Source organism: Oryzias melastigma, linkage group LG16 (genome assembly GCF_002922805.2).
Source record: "Oryzias melastigma strain HK-1 linkage group LG16, ASM292280v2, whole genome shotgun sequence".
Lineage (NCBI taxonomy): Eukaryota > Metazoa > Chordata > Actinopteri > Beloniformes > Adrianichthyidae > Oryzias > Oryzias melastigma.
Genome location: NC_050527.1, coordinates 16,087,286 through 16,113,914, shown reverse-complemented (window position 1 = coordinate 16,113,914; position 26,629 = coordinate 16,087,286). Strand labels below are relative to the sequence as shown.

General features: G+C 36.4%; 1 protein-coding gene across 3 annotated transcripts in view; it reads left to right on the top strand.

Moving 5' to 3' along the window:
- The window catches only part of col14a1a (collagen, type XIV, alpha 1a), a 130,152-nt gene that overhangs the window by 58,624 nt on the left and 44,899 nt on the right, over positions 1 to 26,629 (top strand). For all 3 annotated transcript variants that reach the window (XM_024267014.2, XM_024267015.2, XM_024267016.2), the window contains exons 22-27: positions 2,484 to 2,633; positions 6,317 to 6,433; positions 9,744 to 9,890; positions 10,268 to 10,342; positions 13,334 to 13,473; positions 17,746 to 17,869. In XM_024267014.2, the coding sequence (XP_024122782.1) occupies positions 2,484 to 2,633; positions 6,317 to 6,433; positions 9,744 to 9,890; positions 10,268 to 10,342; positions 13,334 to 13,473; positions 17,746 to 17,869 (753 nt within the window). The remainder of the gene's footprint in view (positions 1 to 2,483; positions 2,634 to 6,316; positions 6,434 to 9,743; positions 9,891 to 10,267; positions 10,343 to 13,333; positions 13,474 to 17,745; positions 17,870 to 26,629) is intronic.

The window sequence follows — 26,629 nt, the reverse complement described above, 5'->3', positions numbered from 1 at the left end:
CTCCCTTGAAAAAGGTTTTTTAATCTTATTGGGCCCCCCATTGGTTTTATAAAGATTAAGAAAAAAAAAATGTTTGGAAACACAACGCTGTCTTTAAGGTAAAATACACAACAAAATAGAAATATCTTTTAAGATAATATCAACTTAAATTGAGTTGTCAAAGTGCAAAAAATTCCACTCCATGATAATAAAACTTAAATCTTCCCTTTAAGGATTTTTCACAAATCAAGAAAAAATTTTAAAAAAACTGGACCGTTTTGATGTACAAAAAAAAAAAAAAATCCAGAAACCGGAAGCTAAAGCTAAAAAAAAAAAAGACTAAAATAAGACAATTCAGACTGGTCTGTGAGACTTTTGTTCAGTGTTAAACTGGTGCGCGGCCTGAAAAAGGTTGATCATTGTTCTCGAGACACCAGGCATAAGTTTTGAGGGTGGGAGTCCTTATAGCCATCATGAGAAGAATTCATTCCAGGCAAAACTGTCACATCTCCAAGGTGGATAAAAAAAGATGTTGAATTTATTCCTTCGCTGACCATTTGCATAAACAGAACTAAGCTGACAGGAAGACTTTAATGGAAGAGAGAGGAAGAGAAAAAAAGAGAGAATCTGAACTCTTGATGTTGGAGATAAAACCCAACACGCTGACTCTGCATGTTTGGTTTGAGGAAACTCTTGAACCCTTGAGTCCTGCTGAGGGAACAGTTCGGAAACCCTTTGTTTCTAAAACCCGTCTGGTGGGAAAATAAGCTGAGATACAAAGAGAGCAAAGAGAATCTCCCCGTGTTATACATCCTGCACCGTCAGAGCTTTATTATTTCGGTCATGACCCCATGTGAGGTTTGGGTAACAGATTTTCTCCCTGTCTGTGTTTGCACCAACAACAATACTGTGCTCACATTTAGTCCCAACTATTTACCCAATGAAGCCAACAAACAAAACCACATCATCTGCAAAAAAAAACAAAAGTCTGTTCTGGTTCTAACCAAACTGAAAAAAACTCTACAAGCTTTGGAATCACCAAGAAACTTTGTACTTTTTAGTCATGAATGGAATTGGTGACAAAATATTAAATTTGACTCATTTTCCAGTTACATACAGCTCACACACAACACTGCAAGAGAGATGATGATATTAAACACTAACTAAGATTCTCGGAAAGAAAAGTACAAAAAAAAAAAAAGATTTATTGTGATTTATGCATACATTGGGGGCAGTTTTTACAAGGCTACATGAAGGCGCTGACCTCCTCCAGCTCTGTGCCTCTCTATCACTGTGTGGATTGGAAAAAAACGTCACGAGGAGGGTCAAAATGTAACTAAATCTGTCAGCTTTCACTCTGAAAAACTAAGAGAACTCTTTGTGGATCTTCTCTGAGCTCGGGACACACAAGATTTCTTTCTAACAGAATTCACAAAACCTTTTATACAGACGAGAAAGTGAATCTTTGACTTGAGTTTTGTATAATTTGGATACATTTGTAATACAGTAAATTAGCATAAATTTGTGATTTTAAAGCCATTTTTTATTTCCAGGTTTCCAAACTTACTGTAGCAGTTTTTTGGTTAAATTGATTTTAATAGATCTAATTGATTTTATTTATTACTTGGTATGTATACATGAAAAAAAGACACTCCACCCTCAGCAATACACATTCATGTGGCCACTTCCAATGAAAAGTCCATGTAAACGCATGTATATGCACATTTTGAACTTTCACTTTCAAAACTCTATAGTTCATGTATCGCTACACACATTTTTAGGACTGTTTTTGGGCTCTACGCACAAAACGTTGAACAAAAGTTGAAAGCTAAATCAGGTCAAACTTAGATGTATCAGATCAAGGACTAGGGTTCCTTTAAATTCACGGAAGTGCCAACCGCTTGAGAATTGGTCATGGTGGAGAAGTTAATAATTGTCTGGCTTGAATGATATGGGTATGCGCTAGTAAACAGTTGGAAAAAAAGTAGAAGCCCTTCCCTGCTTGTCTAGTGTGAACATGGGCATTCAAGGACCTGCGTTCAGTGCGGTACATGTCCGCTCTAGTCATAGCTGAACAGCTACACGTACGTAAGTGCGATGAAGTCGTCTTCTATATTATTGCAGGTTTCTTATTAAACTATTTGCTGACAAACATTGACCCTGAATGTGAACAATGTTTCTCTGGATCAGACAAAAATGCTGCTTCAACATTTAATCTCTGGCTGAATTGAATTTTGCTAAACAGGTAATAACCATCCGTTCTCCTGAAATAATTTTACATTCTTGAGAAGATTTAAAAGATGAATGTCCTACAAAACATATCAAAACCAAAGTAAAGTATTGACACATTTACAGATATTTGAGGTTTTAATTAAGTGCAACATTTGAGGCACAGTCCTATCCTTTATTTGTTTTTTTTCTTAAATAAGGTAAGTATTTTTTTTTTTCAACGGTTACCTGTCATGGAGTGTAACTTTTTTTTTCTCTCTGCATGTGTTTTGTAGTTCAAGGTCCCATTTTGGAGACTACAGCTTCTGCGGACGAGAACTCCATTCTCCTAGTCAATCTGCTCAGTGGAACAGAATACAGAGTTCAAGTGTCGGCGTTGTACCCTTCAGGAGAAAGTGAACCGCTACTGGGAAACGCAAAGACATGTGAGCATCTTTACATTTGACCTCCAGAATACACTACCAAACAATTTCACCCATCCATCTATTCATTTTCTTAACTTGATGTATCCTTTTCGGGATTGCTTTTGTTGGGTGAAGGTGGGGTCCATCCTGAACAGGCTACCAGCCTGTCACAGGGCACAGCAGAGAAATTCACACTTACATTTTCAGAGTTTAAGTGTATATCTGTGCTAGTAGAAAATGAAAAAAAAAGTTAGTGGTGAATTCAAAAATAGTCTGATAATAACAAGGTTATTACCACTGAGGACTTTACTCATCCTTCTAATGTGTAATTTTAAAAATGTATGATTTGAAATGCAATAAAAAAGTCTGAAGTCTAAAACCATTGTGAAATTTGGGAGGAAGCTGTAAATGTAGTAATAATATATAAAGCAGGAAAATGAAGCAGAGAAGTCTGCAGAGGCAGAATGCATGCTAAGTGTGGGCTCAATCTATGTGCTCTTATTTCCATTGAGAGTTAATTAAACACAGATTGACAGAGAGAAATTAATATTTCTTTGTCAGACTGTAGGGACCTCTCCTATTGCATACTAATTTGGTATTGGTGTGTGGCGTTGCTCTCAATGTAAACTGCGAACTGTCTTAATTTCCCTCATCTGAGCTAGCGTCCCAAAACAACGTTCAAGAACGTGCGTCACATGTGAACGTAGCTTTAGAATGAATCCGTTAATAAAATCTGTTTTAAACGTACCTTTGACCTACACACTCTCTATATCTCTGTAAGTAAGAAATTCCCCAAATGACACTATTATTACTCCATTGATAATCTCTTTAGATTGTTATCTTGCCTCAAATGTAAAAATATAGTTGGCTCAATGGACTTAAAGGTGGATAACCTAAAGATAACAGCATACAAACTATAATTTAGTTCTTTTTTTAAATGACTGGTTATCCATTTCATGACTATGGGGGACAACCTATAGAATAAAGCCTCAACAATCAAAAGTATCCACATTTTTAGTATCAGCTTCTAATTTTTTAAAAGTCTATAGAGTACTGACAATTATGTGATATGTATTCTTGGTGTTCATTAGCTTTTCTGCACTTACAAAGGCTTTAAAAACAATGCTGAGTCTATGCACAATGTTAAAAAACACTGTGATGTTTTCATTGATGTGGAGAATCAGATGCTTAAATCATTCATTTATGTTTATCTGGTACCAGGAGTAGAGGCCACACCCCCTCTGTCAACTTGAACTATGCTTTCATTTTCATTACTTTCCCACAGAGAGAAGGTGTACATATTGTTCTTTTAGCAGAATTGTCTCATACATTGTTACTTCACAGAGTATACCCTGTAGTTATAAAATAATGACCCACTTGACAAAATAACTATCATCTAGATTTTCTGTATGTACCCTGATATCCTTTATGTTCCAGCCTCCACAGTACGCTCAACATTCAAACAAAAAAATGTACATAATTATTGCAAAAAGACCAAACCTGCTCAGTAATTACTGCGAAAAACATGGGCTATATTCTGAAACAGCAAATTCCATGAAACCGTCATTCCAAATATAATTTGGGATGTATCAAATTTGCCAATGTTTCATGTGTATGAAATTGTGTCCATATCTATGTTACCCTGGAGGAACAGATTTATTTTTACTCACATGTCAATTTAATAATGTGTAGTAACATATTTCCCATGGGTACTGTGCATTCTCTGCACCATAGAGTTAAACAGGCACCCCTGCACTGATGTATTAAAAGCAACATGTACCAGTGCCTTGTTATTGATAGCTAAGGGGCCATTGAATCAAAGTAATAAATTCACCCCGATAAAATCAATATGGTCTGGAATTATGTTCTTGGTTTCAGCCTTTCAGGCACCTGAATTACAGCTGTTTGACTTCCTTCAGAAGGCTTTAATATCCGCTAACAGTTTTATTTTCAAGGTTTGCTAATGAAAAAAAGAGATTCTGCAAATAGAAATGTAATTATCTAAGTAAAACAGAATATATTTTGTGTGTAAAATGTTATTTTTTTACTAAGGGTGTGGGGAAAACTCAGTTCAGGGATATATTGCAATATTTTATTAGGTGAAGAATATATTTAATGAATTATTTATGAGCGTCCTTCAACGTCTTCCCTTTGTTTTTACATCTAAACCTCCAACCACTAGTTGGCAGCACAGCACACTTTGAGCAGCTCTACTCTGCACCACAAAATCACACGAGAACCAGCTTGTGTTAAATGTTCAGCCTCACTGGTTCAGTCAGCCTCACGATTTGTTGTTATGAGACATTTACTACTTAGTATGACTTAGATTTTTTCTAAGACATACTCTTCAGAAGAAAATAGGGCAATTGCTCTGCCACAGTCTCAATATGTATTGTATGGCGACACAATATGTGTAGCGCCAGGTTCTTGCCAACACACACCCATATTTTTAACATTATGCTGTGAAAGAATTTTTTTTTTTTGCAAGATCATATTTAATAAAGCGATGTATTTATAATGATGATAATAATTAGAATGACAGAGAATGAACACACAGTTTAAGCATTTGCATTTAAGATGGTACAAAAACCATGGATGACAGAAATTATCTTTCAGATTACAGGAAATGAAATATATATCTTTATTTATTAGGAAAATTTTTAAACCTAACCTTAGAACTTGAGGATGGCCAAAATTAACACACTCTTTTTGTGTTAAACTGAACTAATATTCATTTTTATTGTAATCTTTGTATATTCCCATATGGCTTTATGTAAAAAAAAAAAATCACACAAAATGAGCAAATTATTGACCACTTTTTTGGTTTTATACGTTTTATATGACCATTAATGTTACATCTGAAGTACTGCAAACCCTGTCTGCACATTCTTTACCCCAAAACACTAAATATAACACACATGTCTATGATCTCAGCATAAACATCAAGGCATTAACAGTTAATATCAGCAAGTTTTGCAAGCAAGAAGGAAAATATGAAAGTAATTTGTTTGCTTTATCCACACCGAATTCTCTCCTAAAAGCTTCAGCTGGCTGACCTGAGTTGCTTGTTTGCGTTTAGCTAAATCCCAGCTTGTTCTAAAGCCCTGTGCTCAACAGGAAGCAGTGATTTTCAGTGAAATCTGATGGATGCAAATTAAAAAAACCTCCTAAAAAAGGATTCTTTGTGCATCACAATTTTAAAACACAAATCTGTTAAAAAGAAGAGTTTAATAATAGAATTGACAGATTATATGTGGAGGGAACTAACATTATTTAAAATACAACAAAAAAGCAAAATTAGAGACTATTGTCCCCCACATTTAGCTGGAGCTTTATTTTGGTAGGTTTCCTTGTGGCATCATGTTCAATTAAAGTGGGGAAAATGACTGTCTTTTAAATAACGGTGGATCTAATGTCAGGTGGTGGCAATATTAAACAGAATGGATGAGCTTCTAATTTAAAAATGCAAACATTTTATGACATTTTTTATCATATTAGCATAAAATGTGCTTGTCAACTAGAGCAGTGGAAACCAGATGGTGCCTCTGATTGCTCCACAGCATCATGAGTCTTTTTATATATATATATAATAGCAAAGTTTCTGACAGGTGCAGATGTTATACAGTAATCAATCATACTCAGTTTATCTGCTTCTATTTCTTTTTATCAGGATTTTCAAAGTGCTGCTCTGCTCTTGTCCTCAGTGTTCCTGGGCGTCTCCGGCTTGTCAGCCTACCAGCTTCGTGCGGACAGCCTGTGTGTTCAGTGGCAGCCTCTTCTCCCTGCCACACAGTACAGAGTCTCCATTCTGTCCACACTCAGTAAGTAGGTTTTGCTGACTGGATGTTGCTTCAGCCGACTCAGCCTGTAAACTTCTAAAAAGATCATGTTTCTACGGAAACAGTGCGATAAGAGAGTCATATAATAACCTGATTTTAAACAGCTCTGAAAAATATATTTTTGGTTGAATCTTAGTTTCCCGAGAAAACCCCAGTGTGAGGACGATGCTATCAATTTGTCTGCTTGTTGAAATTAAACAGTTTTATTATTTATTTTCACATTTGATCAAATTTAGGATGTTAATCAATACATTTTTCTAGATTGTTGTACAATTCTGTCTATCCATCATCATTTAACAAATGAATCAACCAACTGACCGACCATCCATCCATCCATCCATCCATCCATCCATCCATCATTTATCATCCATCCATCCATCTATCCATCATTTATCATCCATCCATCTATCCATCATTTATCATCCATCCATCCATCTATCCATCATTTATCATACATGCATCATCATTTCATCCATCCACCCACCCACCTATCCATTCATCCATCCATAATTTATCATCCATACATCATTATTTTATCCATCCATCTGTCCCTCCATCCATCTCTTCCTCCGTCCATCCATCCATCCATGTATCATTCAATCCATCCATCATCATTCCATCCATCCATCCATCCATCCATCCATCCATCCATCCATCTGTCCATCTATTCATCCATCCATCCATTCATCCATCCATCCATCCATACATACATACATTCATACATACATCCATAAAGCCATCTATCATTCTTTCATCTAACCAACCATTCATCATCCATCCACCCATCAATTCTTAAATTATCATCCATCCATCATCCTCCTATCCAGTCATCCATCCATCCATCCATCCATCCATCCATCCATCATCCATCCATCCATCCATCCGTGGATACCCTTTAATCTAACTATCCAACCATCTACTGTATACAAAGATCAATTCAACAAATTACTGGACTTGTTTGGCAAAATCCTAAGTTCCCTCAAGAATCTTTCAGAGGTTAAAAAACTTGGCTCCACCCCACACTGTTTCTCCTGAATCTACAGACTGAATAATTACCCATCTATTTCTGCATTGCTCCTGTGGGCCTTTGGAGGCTTACCCTGTAATGTGTATAAACCTCCCAATGCCCTATTAAAAAAAGATAAACTACTTTAAGGTGCAAGAATCTAAAACAAAATACAATTTGGGAAATCTTTTGAAATTTAAGAAAATCTTTGAGGCTGAAAGAAACAACAAACGAATTTGAATTGCTCATATACTTAAGAAAGACAATATAATTACACATTTTACACATTTTTCAGATTTCAAATCAAACTAAATATTGAATCATGAGCCAAGATATGTATTTAGACACATATGGAGTTTATATTTCTATAAAAACAAAATTTGTGGCTTCAAAGTCACAAAAAAGAAAAACATAACATTTTTTCTATTTAGGAATATAAACTTGTCATCCATCTTTTTAAAATGTAATTTTTAAATTGAACTCTCATGTGTAGTAATACATCTAATGCTTACACCATTAAATTATAGTTTTTTTTCTAACAAAAAGATTCAAAGGTCTTTGAAATGCAGTAAAAGTCAAAGCCAATGTGTCATCATTAAACCCATTTCCTTTTGATGAAAGAGAAAAGTGCCCAATTTGAATGTAATCTGTGCAGTGGAGCTAATGTCCTTCTTCTGCTTTAGTATTTCACCTGACATTAACAAAACGTCATTGGTAGTTAAAAACGGTTAAAAACAGGATTTTATGAAATTAAGAAAGTTCATACTACAAAATAACAGATTTATTGATTTAAGCTTTTTTTAAAGGGCATATTTGTTTTGTTTGATAACCTGGAGCAATTGGCAAAAAAATGCAGTGAAATTTTTACTAAGTGTTGTTCTATTTGTTTATTGTGACGGAATTCAGGGTCAAGGCCTCCAATCAACCTTTTTTTCTGCTTAAGACACAGTTAATGTTTTTAATCTTCTTAAATAATTTTATTTCTCTTGGTTAAAACTTATGTAAGTCAGTGAATTTGCTAAAATAATATTTTTTTAACTGTTGTGTTTTCACATTTGAAAGGCGAGTCGATGAAAGAAAAAAACTGTTGTAGGAGAAAAACATTAAGATCTCTCCATCAACAAAATGAGAGAAAGAACAGCGTGACCTTTTGACTCGATAATGTAGACTTAGAGAAAATGAGAACATCTGTTTGAAAAAACATGTCAATAAGTGAAATTACATTCAAAATGAAATTAAATATATCATATTTAGAATTTCTAAGCAAAAAGAAAAGAAACTGGAATATTGTTTTTTATTAAGATAGTTTTTCTTAACTTGTATGGCTTTGTAGAACAAAATGATGTTGTTTTGTACAAATAAACATGGTTTGTGCTAAACAGCCAAAGGGGGAAAAAGTCATAAGTTAGAATAAAGGAAAGGAATCTTTTTATTACACACAGATCTACTCTAAAAATATATACATTTTGTCATTAATTTTGTAATAAATATAATTCAAGGTAGAAAAACTTGAAAAATGTTTATTATCTGATAAAAACAGGTAACTTTTGATCGTCTTTGAGAAATTCTACTTATGAAAAAGATCTTTTTAATAATTTCAAGAGTTTTCAAGACTTTTAATTGATACATTTGTTTAAATTGAAGAGACTTAAAGTGTCAGCCATTCCTAGATAAACGCTGAACACCAGTTGAACCCAGGATGGTCTTTTATTTCATGTTTGCTCCCCTAAAGTCATGGCTGTTGTTTGAGTACGCTCTCTCCATGCTCTCATCGTCACGCATGGATGAGCTGTTTGTTTCCAGTCATCTCTGCTGCTACTGTTTGTCAATCTGCTTAATCGGAGGAATTTCTTTGATACTTTTTTGTTTTAACTTTTGCAAACTTATAAATGCCAGACATTCAAATGATTTATCTCTCTCTTTTTGCTTTCTTACCTTGACACACTGCCTTCGAAATAATACATTTAATGACTTGATCAGATGTTTATTAATTAAAGTTGTTAAATAAATATATTTATACTTAAGGAAATACTCGACTCTCTTACTCTTGCTGAAGAAAATCCTTTGAGGGCGTCAGGGTTTATTTCCCAAAGTGCTTCACTGTGTGCTTTAATGCAACACTTTTATTTTATTTGTAGAAATAAAGTATGTGGACTTGAATAAATGCTCAACCTCCCTTGGGTGATTCTGCCACAACTCTTGGACTTTAAATCGATGCTGAGTATTGCTGCTTCAATAAAGTTTGTTCTCTAAGCAATTCTTTTTTCTCTCTTTATTTCTTCACAGATGGTCAAAGGCAGGAAGTGAACCTGGGAGGCGGAGCTTCTCGTCACTGTTTTCATGACCTCACCCCCAGCAGTCAATATCAGATCAGTATTTATACGCAGGTCCAGGACATGGAGGGGCCGTCAGTCTCCATCACAGAAATGACATGTAAGCATCTTCTCTCCAAACAAACACTTCAAAACAAAATCAAAAGTAGGACCAAAGATCTCACGATTTATGTTTGATTTTCAACCACATTTCTGGAAATGTGTTTTATACCTCGCACCAAAACATGAAATGCAGAATCAAGTCAAGCTAAGAATTTGTTTTGCTGCATCTTGTAAGAACTTTGTGAACCCTGCTGGATAAAATTGGTATATTAAGAAGTAGACATTTCTCATGATGCAGTATTATATTTATATTAGGGATGAAAGTAGTTACAAACTTGCATGTAGTCAATTTAAGACTAGAAGTTGTTTTTTTCTTGCAGTTGGTGTCATCTTGAGCTTTTAACTTGTCTTTTTACATTTTTGTGACAAACCTAGTGTCAGCACCCACTCAACCTCCAACTGAGCCGCCCACCACAGAGCCCCCTCCTACCATCCCACCTGCTAAAGAAGGTAAAGTCTAACACCAAGATTACTGTCTTCTTGATGTGAGGATTTGAGACTTAACAAAAAAGAAAACATGACTAAAATACCTTTAAGAAGATTTCATTTTTTTATGAATCGCTGGGGTTCATTTGCTAATTTATTTATTTTTTCTTCCTATATCTCTTGTCATTCTAAAGTTTTGTTTTAACTGTGAGATAAATTTAGCAGCTGTGGCATTGAAACATGAATAAAATGTATAGAGGATAATAAATACTAGTAATTATTATTACCATTAACCTACTATTAAACTTAGTCATACAAGATCCATGAAGAAACATTTAAATGACAAGTTAAAAGTTTTTTTTAGTTTGTAGAAATGTGGATGCTTTTATTTTGTCAGCAGCTTGAGTTTTAAGGTTCAGAGACTGAAAGGAGTCCAGCAGTTGTTTAATGTTTGTAGAGATGGCTCTATTGTCAGGTCAGCTCATTAAACAGTATTTTGTCTCAACGAAGAGTTTTTGTATAATAATAAAAAAGAAGAGAATAATATAGCCAACTCATCTGTTTTGTATGGGGATATACATTTTTAATTGCATGATTTTGAATTAATTTGAAATAACTCTTTGTCTAATGACAACAGGTTAATTGTTTAATAACAATGTATTATTAGGTCTTCCCATCACAAAAGCAAAAATCTCAGACTTATACAATAGTGCTTTTCTTTTTTTTTACTTCAGAGGTTTTCACCTGTGAAATGATCAGCCTGAGCTTCACAGACGGACACAGACACACCCGCTGAGTCTGCCTGAAGTATTTTTCTTCATATTTCTGACCTTTGTCAGACTGGTGGCTCCGCTGGTGTCTTAACCTTTACAGGAGCAAAAAGATGAGATGCATGTTTTTGTTTGATGTCAACAAACTAACAGCTAAACTATAGAAATGGAGGGAATTAATGACAAATGGAGGTAAAATTGCATATAAAACAAAGTGAACTGGATGCGTACTATTGATAAAAGTTAGGAAAAGATGTGTAGAAGGACATGAAGATTACTGACTATTTAAGGCTGGCAGTTAAGATTAGGAAGAGTTTCAGAGCCTAACTGTGTCATTATGTATTCTCCTAATTTTTTTTATGCAAGAAAACTTTTTAAATTATAGATCGATGACACAATAGAATGAATACCTACATACTGTCTACAGACATATCCCTGAATATCCTGTTAAAGCATCAGAAATGGGGTGGAAAATGCTGATCGTAGCAGGATAGCAATGATAATATCTAAAGTCAAACCTAATGTGGTACAGTCTTGCACTAGGATGGCTATCTAACAGCCAGTTTGGACATTCTAAAAATGGTTAAAGTCATAAATTTGGTAAATGTCTGTCATTTTCTCATATTATCTGCTGGTCGTCATGGAGGTCACACCAGCTGCTTTTCATGTTGCTGTACCTCTTCAATTCCATACACAAAGAGATGCCCAGATGGCCCTGACATTCTTGTCCACACATGCTCGCTCACTCACTTGTGTTTCAAAACGATGTGGACGGTGAAATGAATCGGTCAGGAGCATGCGGAGAGGTTGATGAATGGATGTTTCATGTTCTGTTGTTAAATTTATGAAGGCCAACGTGATCATTAACAATTCTGAGAGCTCCTACAAACTGAGAACAACCTTACAGCTGCAGTGATGGAGAAGGGTAAAAGCAGGAGGAAAAAGGCCTCCAGCAACATAACAACATTCCTTGTCTAAATAATGTATGTATGTATTTATTTTGTATCTAACATGACATAAAATACATAAACACTTTGAACAATATTATGTGTAAGCATCATTTGATGTTCATGTTATGATTTAGGGGAAAAACTCTAGCAAACCATCAATCCGTCTAATTTCTATACACTTAATTCTGTTCAGGGTCAGAGTTGCTGGAGCCTATCCAGCTACTCTCTGGAATGGACAGTTTATCAGACCATTGCAGGACCACATAGAGACAGACAACCACACACACACTGTCAATATTAGAAGTCACCGATTATCCTATTCAACACATTCTAATCCTCATGTCCTCACATATTGACGTTTGGTTAAGAATCCCTCCCCGTCACTTCTTGACGTTTTGGGTGCCCCACCCCCTCCCCAATTCGTTGTTTTTTGACGTGCTGGCTGTTCGTAAAATCAGGGGTCCACAACCCTTGGGACGGGGTACACATCCAATACCAGTACCCAAACCCAGTACCTGTGCCCTAACCCTAACCCGGTACTGGTTCATGCCCAGTACCACATCCGGTACTGCATCCAGAACTGCATCTGGTACTGGTTTGGGTCTGGTACTGTGTCCGATGCCAGGTTAGGGTACTGATTTGGGTACTGGTGCACTCTGGGTCGTGGTATTGGACCGGTATCAGTTGACAGCCCAGAGGTAGGGGACACATGGAACAGCCAGCGTGTCAAAAAAGTAATGGAGGGGACACCCAAAACATCAAAAAGTGACGTGGAGGAGTCCTTAACCAAACGTCGCATTTTGATGTTTTGGGAGTGAGAATGTGTTGATCTATTAGGTATGCTTTAGGACCTTGTCAGGAAGCTGGAGTGTCCATTGAAAACCCATGCATGGGGATAACGCAGAAAGCTCAGAATTGGGATTTGATCTATAGGGCCTTCTCACTGTGAGGCAAGAGTGCTAACCACTGCACCACTGTGCAGCCCCACCTAAACAAACCTTACAGGACGTGGGAAGCAAATGGCAGAAGGAAGGAAATGACAGTACTGGGTGAATGTTTTAATGCTTTACTGATTTTCTTTAAGAAGTTTTCCTCTATGAGAAGTTTTATTTACAGTTTCTTAGCTTGAGTATTAGCCTAAAGTCTGAATACATTGGGATGCTATGTACTATTTATTGTCCTCCACTGACAGTCATGCTATAGTATTTTCATGAGAAGACAAAAGAATACACCTAACCTGAAATAAGCAAAAATGTTGCGTCAAAAAAACAAGTCATCTCGTTCTGTCTATCTAGTGTGTAAAGAGGCCAAAGCTGACCTGGTGTTCCTTGTTGATGGTTCCTGGTCTATTGGAGACGACAACTTCATGAAGATCACACATTTTCTGTACAGCACTATGGGATCCTTAGATCTGATTGGACCAGATGGCACCCAGGTAAGTCATCAAGCCAAATCAACACTTCAATTACTTTACATTCCACATTTATTTTAGTTTTCCTTCCTACAATTATCCAGCTAATCATCTCTGCAATGGTCACTTCTAGATTAATATAGAATTTCAAGTCATCTCTAAAACCTTTTGTGATACAACCTCCCCCCCCCCCACCACCACCAAAACAAAAAAAATCATTGCTCATGAGAACTTTAATGTAAACAAATTACAGGCTTAGACAACGTGTCCATACTAAACAATGATGAAAAATATGTCCAAACAATAAAAAGACAGTTGATTTATTATTTTTTTTTATTTTTAAATTGTAATCTTGGCCAATAGTAGGTTACAAAGCCCTCAGCAGTCTGCATTTGTTTTAAATTTGTGCTTGATCCTTTGTATTTTTACATTTTCTAACTTATTTCAGCAACATAGTGTCTGGATACATTTAGATCTGTTTTACTTTACCCTAAATTAATTAAACTACCCTGATGTTAAGCCTGTGTTTCAACAGTCAGAAAACACAGTGAAATAGTATGAAAACAGATGTTGGCAGATGACCAAAATTGGCCCTATTTCTAAAGTGTCTTTAGCATTTGCATTCATTGTGGATGTTTTAACTCAAGCATTGATTTACTTTATTTAGGTTTCTTGCCCAATTTACTTAATTCTCTTGAGAAATCAGTGGCATAGTTTTGTACCTATTAAAGAGTTGCAAAAGTTAAAAGGAATTTTAAAACCCTAGAGAATCCATTGTTTCCTCCTGAAAGTTTTTTGCTTAGCTGTTTCTGATCATTTGTGCCTCCAGACAAGGTACAGTTTGGGTCTTTGATTGGGACTTTAGCTAACTTTCTTTGGGTTTCTTGAAGGGATACTGTAACATGCCACAGTAGGGAACTCCATTGTCCTCCTGGGGAAAGAAAGAAAGAAGTATGCCATCAAGCTGAAGAAGAAATCTTACCAAACCTGAAGCAGCGGACAAGTAGTAGCCGCCTATGCAGTCTGCGACTTGAGAAGTTGCGGTAGCAAAAACTTAATTGTGGGAGGAGTTTGGTGAGGCTATGGAAAAAAAAAACACCAATCAGTCTCAATGAAATTCTGGCAAATCTTCCACTGCCTCAAAAGGGGAAAGCAGTTTTCTGCCAGCATCTTTTTCCAGGCTTTGGCTTTAACTAGGGATACTGTTGGACAGTGTAAGGAGTTCTTCACAGACCTTCTCAATCCTTTTGAGAACCTTTTGTTGAGAAATACTGCCTGAGGACTCGGGAATTTCCATTTTCTGAGCTAAAGTCACTGAAGTACTAGAGTAGCTCTTCAGTGGCAAGTGGAGTCTCAAGTCTCTAGATAGTTTGGGTCTCTCTTGGTTGATTACTCTCTGCAGCATCATGTGACTGTCAGGGAATTAACACTGGTGGTTCCCCTTTTTAAGGAGGGGTTCCCAAGAGTGTGTTCCAACCACTGGGGAATCATACTCCTCCCCCTCCTTTAGAAAGTATATTCAGAATATTAGAGAGGAGAGTTCAGCTAGTATTCAAACCTCAAATTCAGGAACAGCAGTACTATCTCCAGGATTTAATTTCTGCTTTTTGCAGAGGATGTTGACAAGGACCTCCAGCATGTGTTGAGGCCGTTTGCAGTCAAGTGTGAAGCAACAGGGATGAGGGTCAACACCACTAAATCTGAGAGTATTCAACAGTCGAAAGGTAGTTTGTCTTTCTCTAGGTCAGTGGAGAAGCCTTAGGTGGAGGTGGATCATCTCGTGGTCTTGTTCACAAGTGAGGGAATGTGAGATCAGCAGGTGGACTGGTGTGGTGTTCACTTGTTGTACTGATCTGAGTACGTGAAGAGCAAGCTGAGTCTGAATCTGGGGTGGTCGTGGGATCTGATTTGGATGCTTCCCAAAGGTTGGGAGATGTTCCGGGCATGTCCTACTTAATGAAGGCACCAGGGAATACACTGGGAATATCTCAAAATCCCCCCAGAGGAGTTGGGCGGAAGTGGCCAAGAAGAGGAAAAGCTAGGCATCTCTGCTTAACTTTGCCTCGAATAAGTGGAAGAAAATGGATTGATGGGTAAAGGGATGGATTGGTGTCCCTAATCAACTTCTCTAATGTGCTGTAATTGTGGTCTAAAACAGGAGGAATTACCTTTTATGACACCAATTTTTGGTTTAACCGGTGAGGTCTAAACATAGTGAAAGATAGAATTAACATCAGAAAGATCAACTAGACACCAATCATGTTACAGAGTATTTGTGCTCCTGCTGCTTTAGTGTTTTTGTCATGTATTAGTTCAATGATAGCTTCAACATTTCTCTCTTAAGGCTGCTACTTTCATGTTTTTTTTATGTGAGCTGATGTATTTGTGGCTCTCTCGTGCTCTGCTTCGCCTATGTCAGCATGCCTCAGCTGGTTCGTTTGTCACACTGTACAGTTGCTTGCTGAACCCTTTTGTTTCATTTGTGTAATGTCTGCAGTTAAGCACTCTGCGATCCTCACTGTCCCCCTAAAACTCTCTGGCAGCAGAAAGCTAACAGCAAAGCAGGGACGGTAATGCGAGAAATGTTCCTGCAGTGAGGAGAGAGCTGGCAGAGGCAGGCCGGCCTGAGCCAGCAGTGTAGAGATAATGGCAGTTGTTCACCTCTTAGTGTAAGGCAGTTAGATAACTCCCTTTTAGGAATCGGGACAAATATACACACATTCACATGATAATGTCAGAAATCTAGTGAACCGACCACAAAAAGCTCTCAGATCTGTCCCATTACCAACTGGAATAAGTGAATAAGTGTGCCTCAGGCAGAACCAGCTTTAAAAAAAAAATCTTTGGGGGAAGATATTGAAATTCTCTGTCTCTTATTTTGTAAAATTCAAAATTAAATGAAAACAAACATTAACTCTCCTCCAAACACAAAGCTTAAAGCAGGTTTAATTGCACTTATTGTACACAGAGGTCATTCAAAGTGTTTTTGGTGATGCAAAAAAGCTTTTGGACCATTAAAAAAATGTAATGAAGATAAAATGCATTAATATTAGTATTAATAGTATTTAACAAAATAATTAAGAAATGAAAATAAAAAGAAATAGTTTTAGGTCGGGCTTTTCCACGTAGTCCTGTATCAGGATTGGGGATATAGTCTATAGTTGCAAGTGGTTGTAGACAGAAGACCTGCACTGCACTCAAATATTTACCAAAAAACCCAAATATTTTGTAGCAGTGTGAATTAGAACAGGTACTTCAGTACCTGAGAAAAAGCACCCAAGCTTGAGTTCAACATGCACTCAGGCAAAGTAATGAAAGGACGACGGTTTAATTTCTACATTAAGCCCATTACAGAAAAACCAAAGTGAAACATTAGACACATTAATGCTTTTATCTTTCTATCCATACCCACAAACCACCAATGTCCTTTATTGAAGCTCTTTATTTCTTGTACAGTTTTATCCATTCTGGGTTGTTTTTGTACAACAAATGCATAAAACAGAATTTTAGCCCAAATGACATGTTTGATGTTTTTTTTTATTTTTTTTTTTTAAAGGAGGGTGAAGTAGTAGTGATAATGAGGTGGATGTTAGACTGTCGTCCTCACAGCACAGCCGTTTGGCTTCAGAACTCCATTATACACTCACTGGCTTCTTTATTTGGCGCTTCTGTCAAACTGCTCGCTAACGCAAATTTCTAATCAGCCAATCATATGGCAGCAGTTCAATGCATTTTGGAATGTAGACATGATCAAGACGATATGCTGTAATTTAAACTCGGAATGAGGAAGAAAGGTGATTGAAGTGACTATGAACGTGGCATGGTTGTTGGTGCCAGAAACTGTTCATCTACTGGGATTTTCACCCACAAACATCCTTTACAGAGAATGGTCAGAATTAGAGAAAATATCCAGTGAACAACAGTTCTGCTGGTGGAAATGTCTTGTTAATGCCAGAGGTTGAAGGAGAATGACCAGACTGGTTCCAGCTAATAGAAAGACAACAGTAAATCATATGGTTACAACTGAGGTTTGCAGAAGAGCATCTATGAACGCACAACACGTCCAGCCTTGAGACAGCAGCAGAAGAACACACCAGGTGCCACTCCTGTCAGCTAAGAACAAGAAACTAATGCTACAGTTCACACAGAATCAACAAAATTGGACTACCTAAAGTACAACACCCTTTGAGCCATGGTTTATGACTGACATGTGATGACCCAGGATGTATTTTGGGTAAACTGTAGATAATAAGAAGTTTGATTTAAAATGTGTTTGTATCTTCCCTTTGCCTCCAGGTGGCCATTGCTCAGTTCAGCGACGATGCAAGGACTGAATTCCAGCTCAGTTCCCATGGCAACAAAGAAGCCCTCCTAGAAGCAATTCACAAAATCAGATACAAGGGAGGCAACACCAAGACAGGTTAGGAACCGGTCATTAATGATTGTGGTGCAAACGTTAAAGCAGTAATTACAGCCTTTCATAACTCTGTTCTTGACACACTCACCACCCTGTTACAAGTTGTTTGCAGTTTGAATGGACACAGTTTTGGCTTTTCTGAATTTATACACACATTTATCAACACATTATTTTTTTTTAAGAAGTAAAGTATTCTACATTTTTACATTTTTTTAAATGGAAACAAACAAACAATAATTAAATTTTTCAAACATTTTTTAAACTTCAGAGAAAACTAATTGAATATTTTAGATCACATTTAATTTTTTTTGTATAACTGAGAAAAATGTTGGTTTTCTGAAATTCTACTATCTATTACAGCAAAGTAGTTATTTTATTCATAAACCAACTCTTGTAAAATTACAATCCGAGAGTAAAATATGACACTATGACTTTGAGTAACTCTGGTTTTCTGGTTGGGTTTTATTTTTTATGCAGTTTGTGTCACGGCTCTGACTTTCTGAAGAGTTATTGTGTCCTTCAGCAGCACATATCTGCAGGACTTAACTTATGGTAGTACTATTTTCCCTCCTAAAAGCTAAACTCCTTTCTTCCTTTGTCTTTTTTCTTTAAAGTGTTAACATGTCCTTATTATTCTTTATCTCTTTTAACCAAGCACATTTCTCTAAGTCTAAGGATGTGCTGCAAATAAATATCTATTCTAAGACGTGCATTCAAAGAACGCACAGTTCCTACTACAATTTTACATTTTGGAGTCTGTGTTTGCTGTGCCACTCCAGAAAAGAGCAGTTCTCTTTTTCTTCTTTATATATATTTTTATCAATCTCTGGTGTTTATTGTGTTCCTCATACCTGATTTAGCACAAAACACAACCAATAAAGCACAAACTGTTTTAGTTGGTAGAGGACAACCCCAAGCATGTATTTATTATCCATCAAAAATCCAGTTTTAGCATCCTTCGTTAACCGGTTTGCTCTTACTTTAGAGTCTTTTTTTTTCTTTTTCCTGGAAATCCATAGAGCTTTTAGTAGCTGTGTGTACTTATTTATTACTCTGACAAATTCTTAGAATTTTTCAGAACCTTAAGGCTCTTCATTACAGCTCTAATTTCTCAATAATAGAAATTATAGAAATCCCCCCAAAACACTATGAATCTTTTATTCTTTTGCTCATATGTGTATACTTTGTGCTGATCTTTTTTAAAACGTTACCCTCAAAAATGTAAAATTTGGTCCTTTTTCTACCTCTTTCTCTTCTGGAAATGTGTTTCCCACTTATATTGTATATCTTGCTGTGACGTTGCAATGTGCATTAATTTTTACTGACATTTCAGAGATTGTTTTCATGCTTTTGATCATCAATTTGCAGCATTTGTGCTTGTTCAGCAACTTTCTTGTTTCACTAATAACTTGGAAAAGAAATGACTGTTTTAAAGACTGTTGGCTCTTCTGTGATATTGTCAATACCTTCTGATATAAATATGCCAGAAAAGCATTTTAAGGATTCAAGCTATTGAATGAGATCATCTGGGATTTGGCTTCTCACTGTAAATGGACTCATTAAGGTTTTCCTGAGGATGCAGCTCAATGAGATGTAGTTCAGCGTCTCTGCTCTTCCTTTGTATGATGATGCACTTATGAAGAAATTCACACGCTGCAGTAGATCAGTCTCTGTTTTATTGATACTCTTACTTTATAGAACATGCAATGAACCATGACTTTTTAAACTATCCACACCACAAATGTAAATTAAACTTTTGAAGTGTTTGATGGACTTCAAACTTCAGGTGCATTAATGAAAGAAGACTTTCAGTAACATTTGTTTAATGATAAATATGTTTGCAAAACACAACTGTAATGCAATATTCTCATTTATCTAAAAGATTAAATAAAAAAAACTTTATGAAATAATTAAAATGAGCAAATAAAATATCACTCTCTTCAATTATATGTTGCTAACTTTTGAATCTGATTTATGAAACACTTTCTCCGTAAAATAAACCAGTTTTGGGATGTTTATTGGTGACTCATCTCATGCAAAGCCCAAAATAAAACTGCAGAAATCTGAAATTAGCTACAACAAACTGTCATGCGGTTTCTATGTTGACAGAGTCTCTGGAGTTTTTCTCTTATGAATGTCATCATAGTTGTCTATATGAATAATAACACGAATAAGACGTGATCCTAAAATAAATAGAGCGACAGACACATCTCATCCTCCTTTCAGAATTGTGTTTTTTTTATCCACACAAAATGTCAAGTGTGTTATCAATGTCTATTTAGGGGTTAATGGGTAACTAACTAAATTAATATCAAAGGAACAATTATTTTGAAGCCTGCAGTTGTTTGCATATATTATTGACTGATCGTAAACATGACTCACTTTTCTTTTTTTCCATGTTTTCCATCATGTCATTCTTTATTTTTATTACCATTCATCCATCTTCTTTTCTTTTTGCTCGATCTTCCAGGAAAATAACTGAGTCACAGATGCTCAGTTACTGGTCATTCATCCAATTAGAGCAACCCGTCCTGTTTGGTTGTTAAACTTCCGAACCATTTTCTGTTTAATCAGGCCAACACATCCTAATGAGTCTGAATAACTTCGACACACTCCTGAGAAAACAGGAGGAGTGAGAGAAGAAAGTGTGAAAGGACAGCAGACCGTTGAGGATCAATGGTTGCCTCTTTAATTATGAAAAGGTCAGGTGGAGATGAGCAGAGGATCCATATGAAAAAATGCAAATGATGATGGACAGTATGCTAATACTGACATTAAATAGTGACCTGTACTCAATAGGAAGGCTCACCTACTGGTTTTCATTAACAACATACTGAAATAGTAAAGTTTAGATCGGTTAAAGAGCCTTTACATGACAGGTTTGGTACTTTGTGAAAATGTAACAAACATCACAGCATGGGAAGAAGCTTTGTTCAGAACCAGAGGAAATTATCTGGGGGTTGTTGCAGATCTTCAATGGCGCAATTATTGCTCGTTTCTATTGATATTTCAAACATATTTAATCCCTCACATTAGAAACCCAAGTCTTGTAGCATCACTTTTTACTGTAGATTCTAATCAGGGTCCATTTTGGTGCCATGAACTAGAGCAGGGGTCGGCAACCTTTAACACTAAAAGAGCCATTTGGTCCAGTTTCTGACGGAGAGAGCCCCCAAATCCTACTTCTTTTTTTATGTGGCCATTTAGTTATTGTTTTAGAAAATGTAGCTTTCAAATATCTACAATAAATTAATTTTAAAAAGTGTGATATTTTCTATATATAACAATTTAACGTCTTACAAGTTCCTTTCAAAATAAAATACTCTGTGTTAAATAAGATCTTCCTGCTGCAGCAGAAAACTGAGTCAAACGTGTCACTTTCTAGATCCTGTAGCATATATTAGTATGTGCTAAACTCAACTAATTTAATATTTAGTAAGGTTGTTAGTACTTTCCTTAAAGCCAAAGAGCCACAATGGAGGGGTAAAAGAACACCATGTGGCTCCAGAGCTTCAGGTTGCAGACCCTTGATCTATAGCATGGATCTCCAACCTGCAGCTCCAGAGCCACATGCGGCTCTTTGACTCCTTCATGAAGAATTAAAAACACAACCAGAATTAAGGCGCACCAGGTTATACATCAGATTTTGTGTATTTTAATAAATTCAAGGATTTTACATGTGCCTAATGGTTAAAAAAATATGTTAAAAGTAAATGAATAGCTCTGGTTTAATTTTGGTTACAAATTTCTGACTGAGATGCGCCAAAAATAGTAAAATAAACTTTTTTTAATCACTGTTGACACTAAGCTACCTACTACTACATTTGCTGCATTGAGACGATCCTATGTGACACAGGGTGTCTTTTATTTGGAAAAAAAGTCATATAAACCTCTGTTCAAAGTGATATGCTGTTTCATTTTGAAGAAATAGCATTTTCTCTTTATGTGTATGTTTTTATTTATGCCAAAAAAAAAAAACAGTTTATTCATATATATGATGATAGTAGCATTGAGATGGATGTAAAAGGGGTGGAGTCATACCTTGTGTCTCCTCCTGGGTTGTGGTCAGTAAGACATCCACTCTAATGGCTCTTTAAGTGTGAATGTTGCAGACGATGAACTAGAGAAACTGCCTTTCTTTCCAGAGAAATATTGCGCTGGATCATTTCTTGAGGCACACTTGCTTTGGTTTATCAACTCCAAGGTCATGTGGACCCGGCGAGTGAATCCAAGTGCTAGTGGTGCCCAGTGGAGAGGTGGAGCTGATAGGCTTGTTGCCGTGGCGCTTGGCTATACTTGCTTCACTGATGCTGAAGTAGTTTAGTTGTTAAATAACTTCTTGTGCCTTCTGTGCTCTACTTTTTTATTATTTCTAATGTCTATTTTTTGGTCATTTTAGGGTACAACAATACTGAGTGTGAACCTGAAATGATACAGTGCATTTCCTGTGGGGCATGATTTAATGCGTTCCAGCATCTTTTGATCTGTTGTAAAAGTGTTCCCAGTGTTTTTTTTTTTTTTTTTTTTTTTTTTTTTTATGATCATGCTTTTTTAACCAAAATCAAAGCACCTGTGTTGTTTCTAGGACATAGTTTCTGTAGAGTGGCAGGAGTTCATCAGAAAGTCACCTCTGTGTTGTGGAAGGGACTGTTTGAATGGAAGTAAGCCTGCGTTAATTTCCCATGATCCCTTTGTTTTTCACTCTCTCCTGCTAGGTTACAGCCCCTCACAACCCTAAATTAACTTTAGCAATGCAACAAAAATATGGAGCTAGTCTCTTCTTTGATCCTGTCATGCCTGTGATTGAGCCTGATTTAGTTATGTGGACTTTTAGCCGTGCTTATTTCCTATCTGAACTAATAGACCTACTGCAAGTGGAACCAGCTGTCTGCCCGTTTGTGACATCGAGTCACAACAAGTTGACTAATGAAATACTCCGAAATTTAGTTAATGTTCTTTATAAAAGTCCTACATCATGAGAAAAATGCCACAAGAACATGTTAAAAACACCAAAAACACATTTTTTTGGAGTGAATCTTTAATGCAAAGAGCTAAAAAAAAAAACAAAGAAAAACACCACAGCCAGCTTGATAAAAACATGTTTTTTTTTTGTTGTTTGTTGAGAAAGTTTAGCCTTTCAAGCATCACCGATATGCTGACAAATATCCACAGAAACAGCCTTTACTGTGGGTGGTTCTGAGAACCTTTTAGATCTGTTTCAAAGGATTTTGGTGACAGATGAGGTCCATTAACCTGTAATTGACTCACAAGCTCACAATTTCTGTTTGAAAAATGTTTGTTAAAAAAAACAGGATAATATCCATCTTCTGCCACTTTTAAAATGTCAATGGACACTTCATGTGATAAAGATTTTAGGTGTTTTTGTGTCATCAATTGTCATTTGTCATTTATTTAGTTCTCCATTAGTGGAGGATTGAGAAACGTGAAGGTCTTGAAGATCTCTGTAACTCTAAGCTGCTTTTATAGTGTCCTTGTGGAAAAAAAAGAATCGGCCAATGCCAATGCATCTCTGCTCCTTCTCTGGCCGATTCAAAGTGACCTTGTGTCCACTCACAGTCACTACACTGATGCAGAACAAAGGATTTGTGTGTGAGGGCGTGTTAGGAGCATTGACATAAATAGAGATGGACAAAACAATCTGTTACCTGTTGTTCTAACAAAACGAAGTCAATTTAGCCACCATTTATCCGTGTAACAGATATCACCCGAGTTCGCCAATTTGGGACCAGACAGCGTTAGCAAGCAATGATTGGTCTGAGAATCTGAACATTTGAGGTGGGGCCAGCGAGCACCACATGCTCTTATTGAGGCATCTGACTAGCCAGTTTATAACTTGAAGAGCTTGCGAAAAAGAAAATATATCATGAAAAATTGAGGTTTAGCAAGAACATGTTAAAAAGAAACACCAGAGCAAGAATGTATTTTTCTGAATAACAGAATGACTGAGTAATAGCTGTTTATTTCTTATTTGGAACGCGAGGGGGGAGTGGATGATCAGTCCAGTTCTATGTATCTATACTGTCTATGGTTTGGAGGCAGGTAAAGAGGTAGTTCATATTTACTTAGCATCTAACAAAAGAATAAAGTTGGTTCTTCACTGTGATAGGATCTAGTCTCCTCGATTAGTTTGGATTTTTTCAAACAAGAGTGTAAATAAGTGTGATAGTGTAATCTGATAGTATTGACCTGACCCTGAGCTTGTTGTGAAGAAAAACTGGAAATACACTCAAAAATGTAATCTGACTGACTTCATATCAAATTTTTGCACTGCCGAAAAACCAGTTTTTTTAATTTTTGTGTCAATCAAAATTACATTTACGCAACATGCAACTTTTGTTGACCACTTAAAATGCTGGTTTTATAAATCTGTTTATGAGATGTAAAAGCTAAAAATTATTTGCTTTTAAATTGTGTATTTCTCATAAAAAACATTTCCAACAGAACATGTTGCAGCATCACTGGTCTGTGGAGCGTCACTCAGATGTTACGCCGTTCAATCTTACCTCTTTCATAAAGCACCCAAGTGCACCATTCAGCTGCTCTCAGTCTTCCTCTGGAGATGGAACGAAATATTATGAAACAGCCTCTTTCATGGTGCAGAGAAAAAAGAGAAAAGAAAAGCATGATGAAAGAGCTTTTTGGTTCCTTTGTGAAAATAGCCATGTGTTCAAACAAGCTGGAATTCTATATTAATGGAGATGTCCTAAATATATTTTGTCAAAGATGATGGACCCAACCCCAGAAGAACGTCACCAATGTCAAGCTCTACTTTATCTCCCATCAATGTACAGATGTGAAACTTTATCACAATTAAAAACAATTTTCATTTGGAGAACTCTGTGATCCAAACTAAAAGCGATGAGTGAGAGATTTGTGTTTTTGAGGACATTAAAGGGTCTATATCAAACCTTTCAGAGTACAGGATGTCCATATGTATGATAATAAATTACTTTTGGCACACTAAAACATTTTTCAAATGAATTTTGAGTTAGTTCTATGAACGTTTTTCGTACCTGGAAATAAGACCCTCGATCTCTGAGGCTGCAGGATTTTGGACAAATTGGAGATGTTTCAGAGTCTGTTCCATCAAGTAAACTTTAAAATCTTAAATCCTGATCATGTTGATTCAGAAGTGAGAAGATGAAGATTTTGCTTTAGACCCACTTGGGAGTATACTGAGTTGTTAGATTCTGAACAAATCCAGTTTTTTCAAGACCATCAAGCTCCTGAAGCTGAAAACTCTGAAGGAAGAGTTTTTATTAGAAGTTTAGATGAAGTTTTGACGTTGGCATCTACCTTATTAGAGGAAGATGTATGGTTATGAGCCACCCAGTGATGCTCACAAATATTTTACTACTTCAAACAAATGTTTACAAAATTATACAGACATCTGGATTGAAATCAGCTAAAATAGAATTATGTCCTTGTTGCTCTATATTGTGGATTACATTCATCAAGAGGCTGATCAAGGCTGCTCGGTGGTAACTTGTAAGGAGAATTTTTATTTTTTTACCTACACTCTGTGTCCTGCCACCAAAACTTTACCATCAACTGGTGATATTCAAAAAATGTTTTGTCTGAGATGTTTGCTGGAAGTGGTTGAAACAAGTGAAGCATTATTGGGCAAAAGTTCATTTGAAATATTCCAATGTGCTGGATGAGATTCAGAAACGGTTATTGATTCAACTTATTCCAGTCATCTTGAAAAGAATCTCATAAGTGGTCATTTTTCTTACTCTTAGGTACTTTATTGTACTCAATTAAAAACATATATTTTTATCTGCAAGTTGTGGTCTAATGGTGTAAAGGCCATAAGCTTGCATGAAGGTTTAGCAAACGTATCAGTTTATAACTCGAGAAGTCTCTCCTTTTTTAGGTAATCCGTTAAATATTCTTAGTCAATCGGGTGTTGCTAATTCTCTAAGAACTAGATGTCATTTCCCTATAGGTAGCCTTCTGGGGTCAGGATTGTATTTGCTTTGAGTGCAGAAATAGCTCTGTTTAAGTCATTACGTGTAATTTTAGCTTTCAGCTCACTTCTGGGAGGTTGGTTGGTTGGGAACTGGGAGGTTCCAAAAGTTTGGAAGAAGGACTTTGCTTTGAAATGGAGAGAATGAAGGCATGCACTATTAAGGTAAAGTTCTATTTACAAGCAGGGAGCACTGAAATTCCTGCACACTGGATGGGACACAGAGCTGAGCTTCCCCACAGAGCTAGACGGAGACCTTTAAACAGTCCTCGCTGCTGAAACATGATTGCGTTTAACCTTTGCCGTCTGGGTTCTGTCCTTGAACTGAATACAAAGGCTAACATAAAAAATAAAATCAAAGACGTGGCAAAGGCTTAAAGGGTTTATAGTACCTTAAAAAAAACTCAGTTTCAAGACACAAAGAGTCGGCTTTATTGCAGAGCTAGAGCAGGTGACCTCTGATGGGACTTTTGCAGATTTGGTTCCCACCTGATGCTCTCATGTGCTGAAGTGTCCTTTGACAAGACACCGAACTCCACATTTTCCCTGGTGGTTATAGGTTATTTGAATGTATGAATGTGTGGATGGGACTGTGACTGTACAGCGCTTTGGACCTTCAAGGATGGAAGAAAAGTTCTATATTAATACATGCTATTTTTAAACTTTTTAAATATCTGCCACTTCATATTTTCATATAGTTTGTTGCAAAGCACCTGCTAAACTCATCTGAATCATCTATAATTTAACCATTTGATCTTATCAACAGTTCTAAC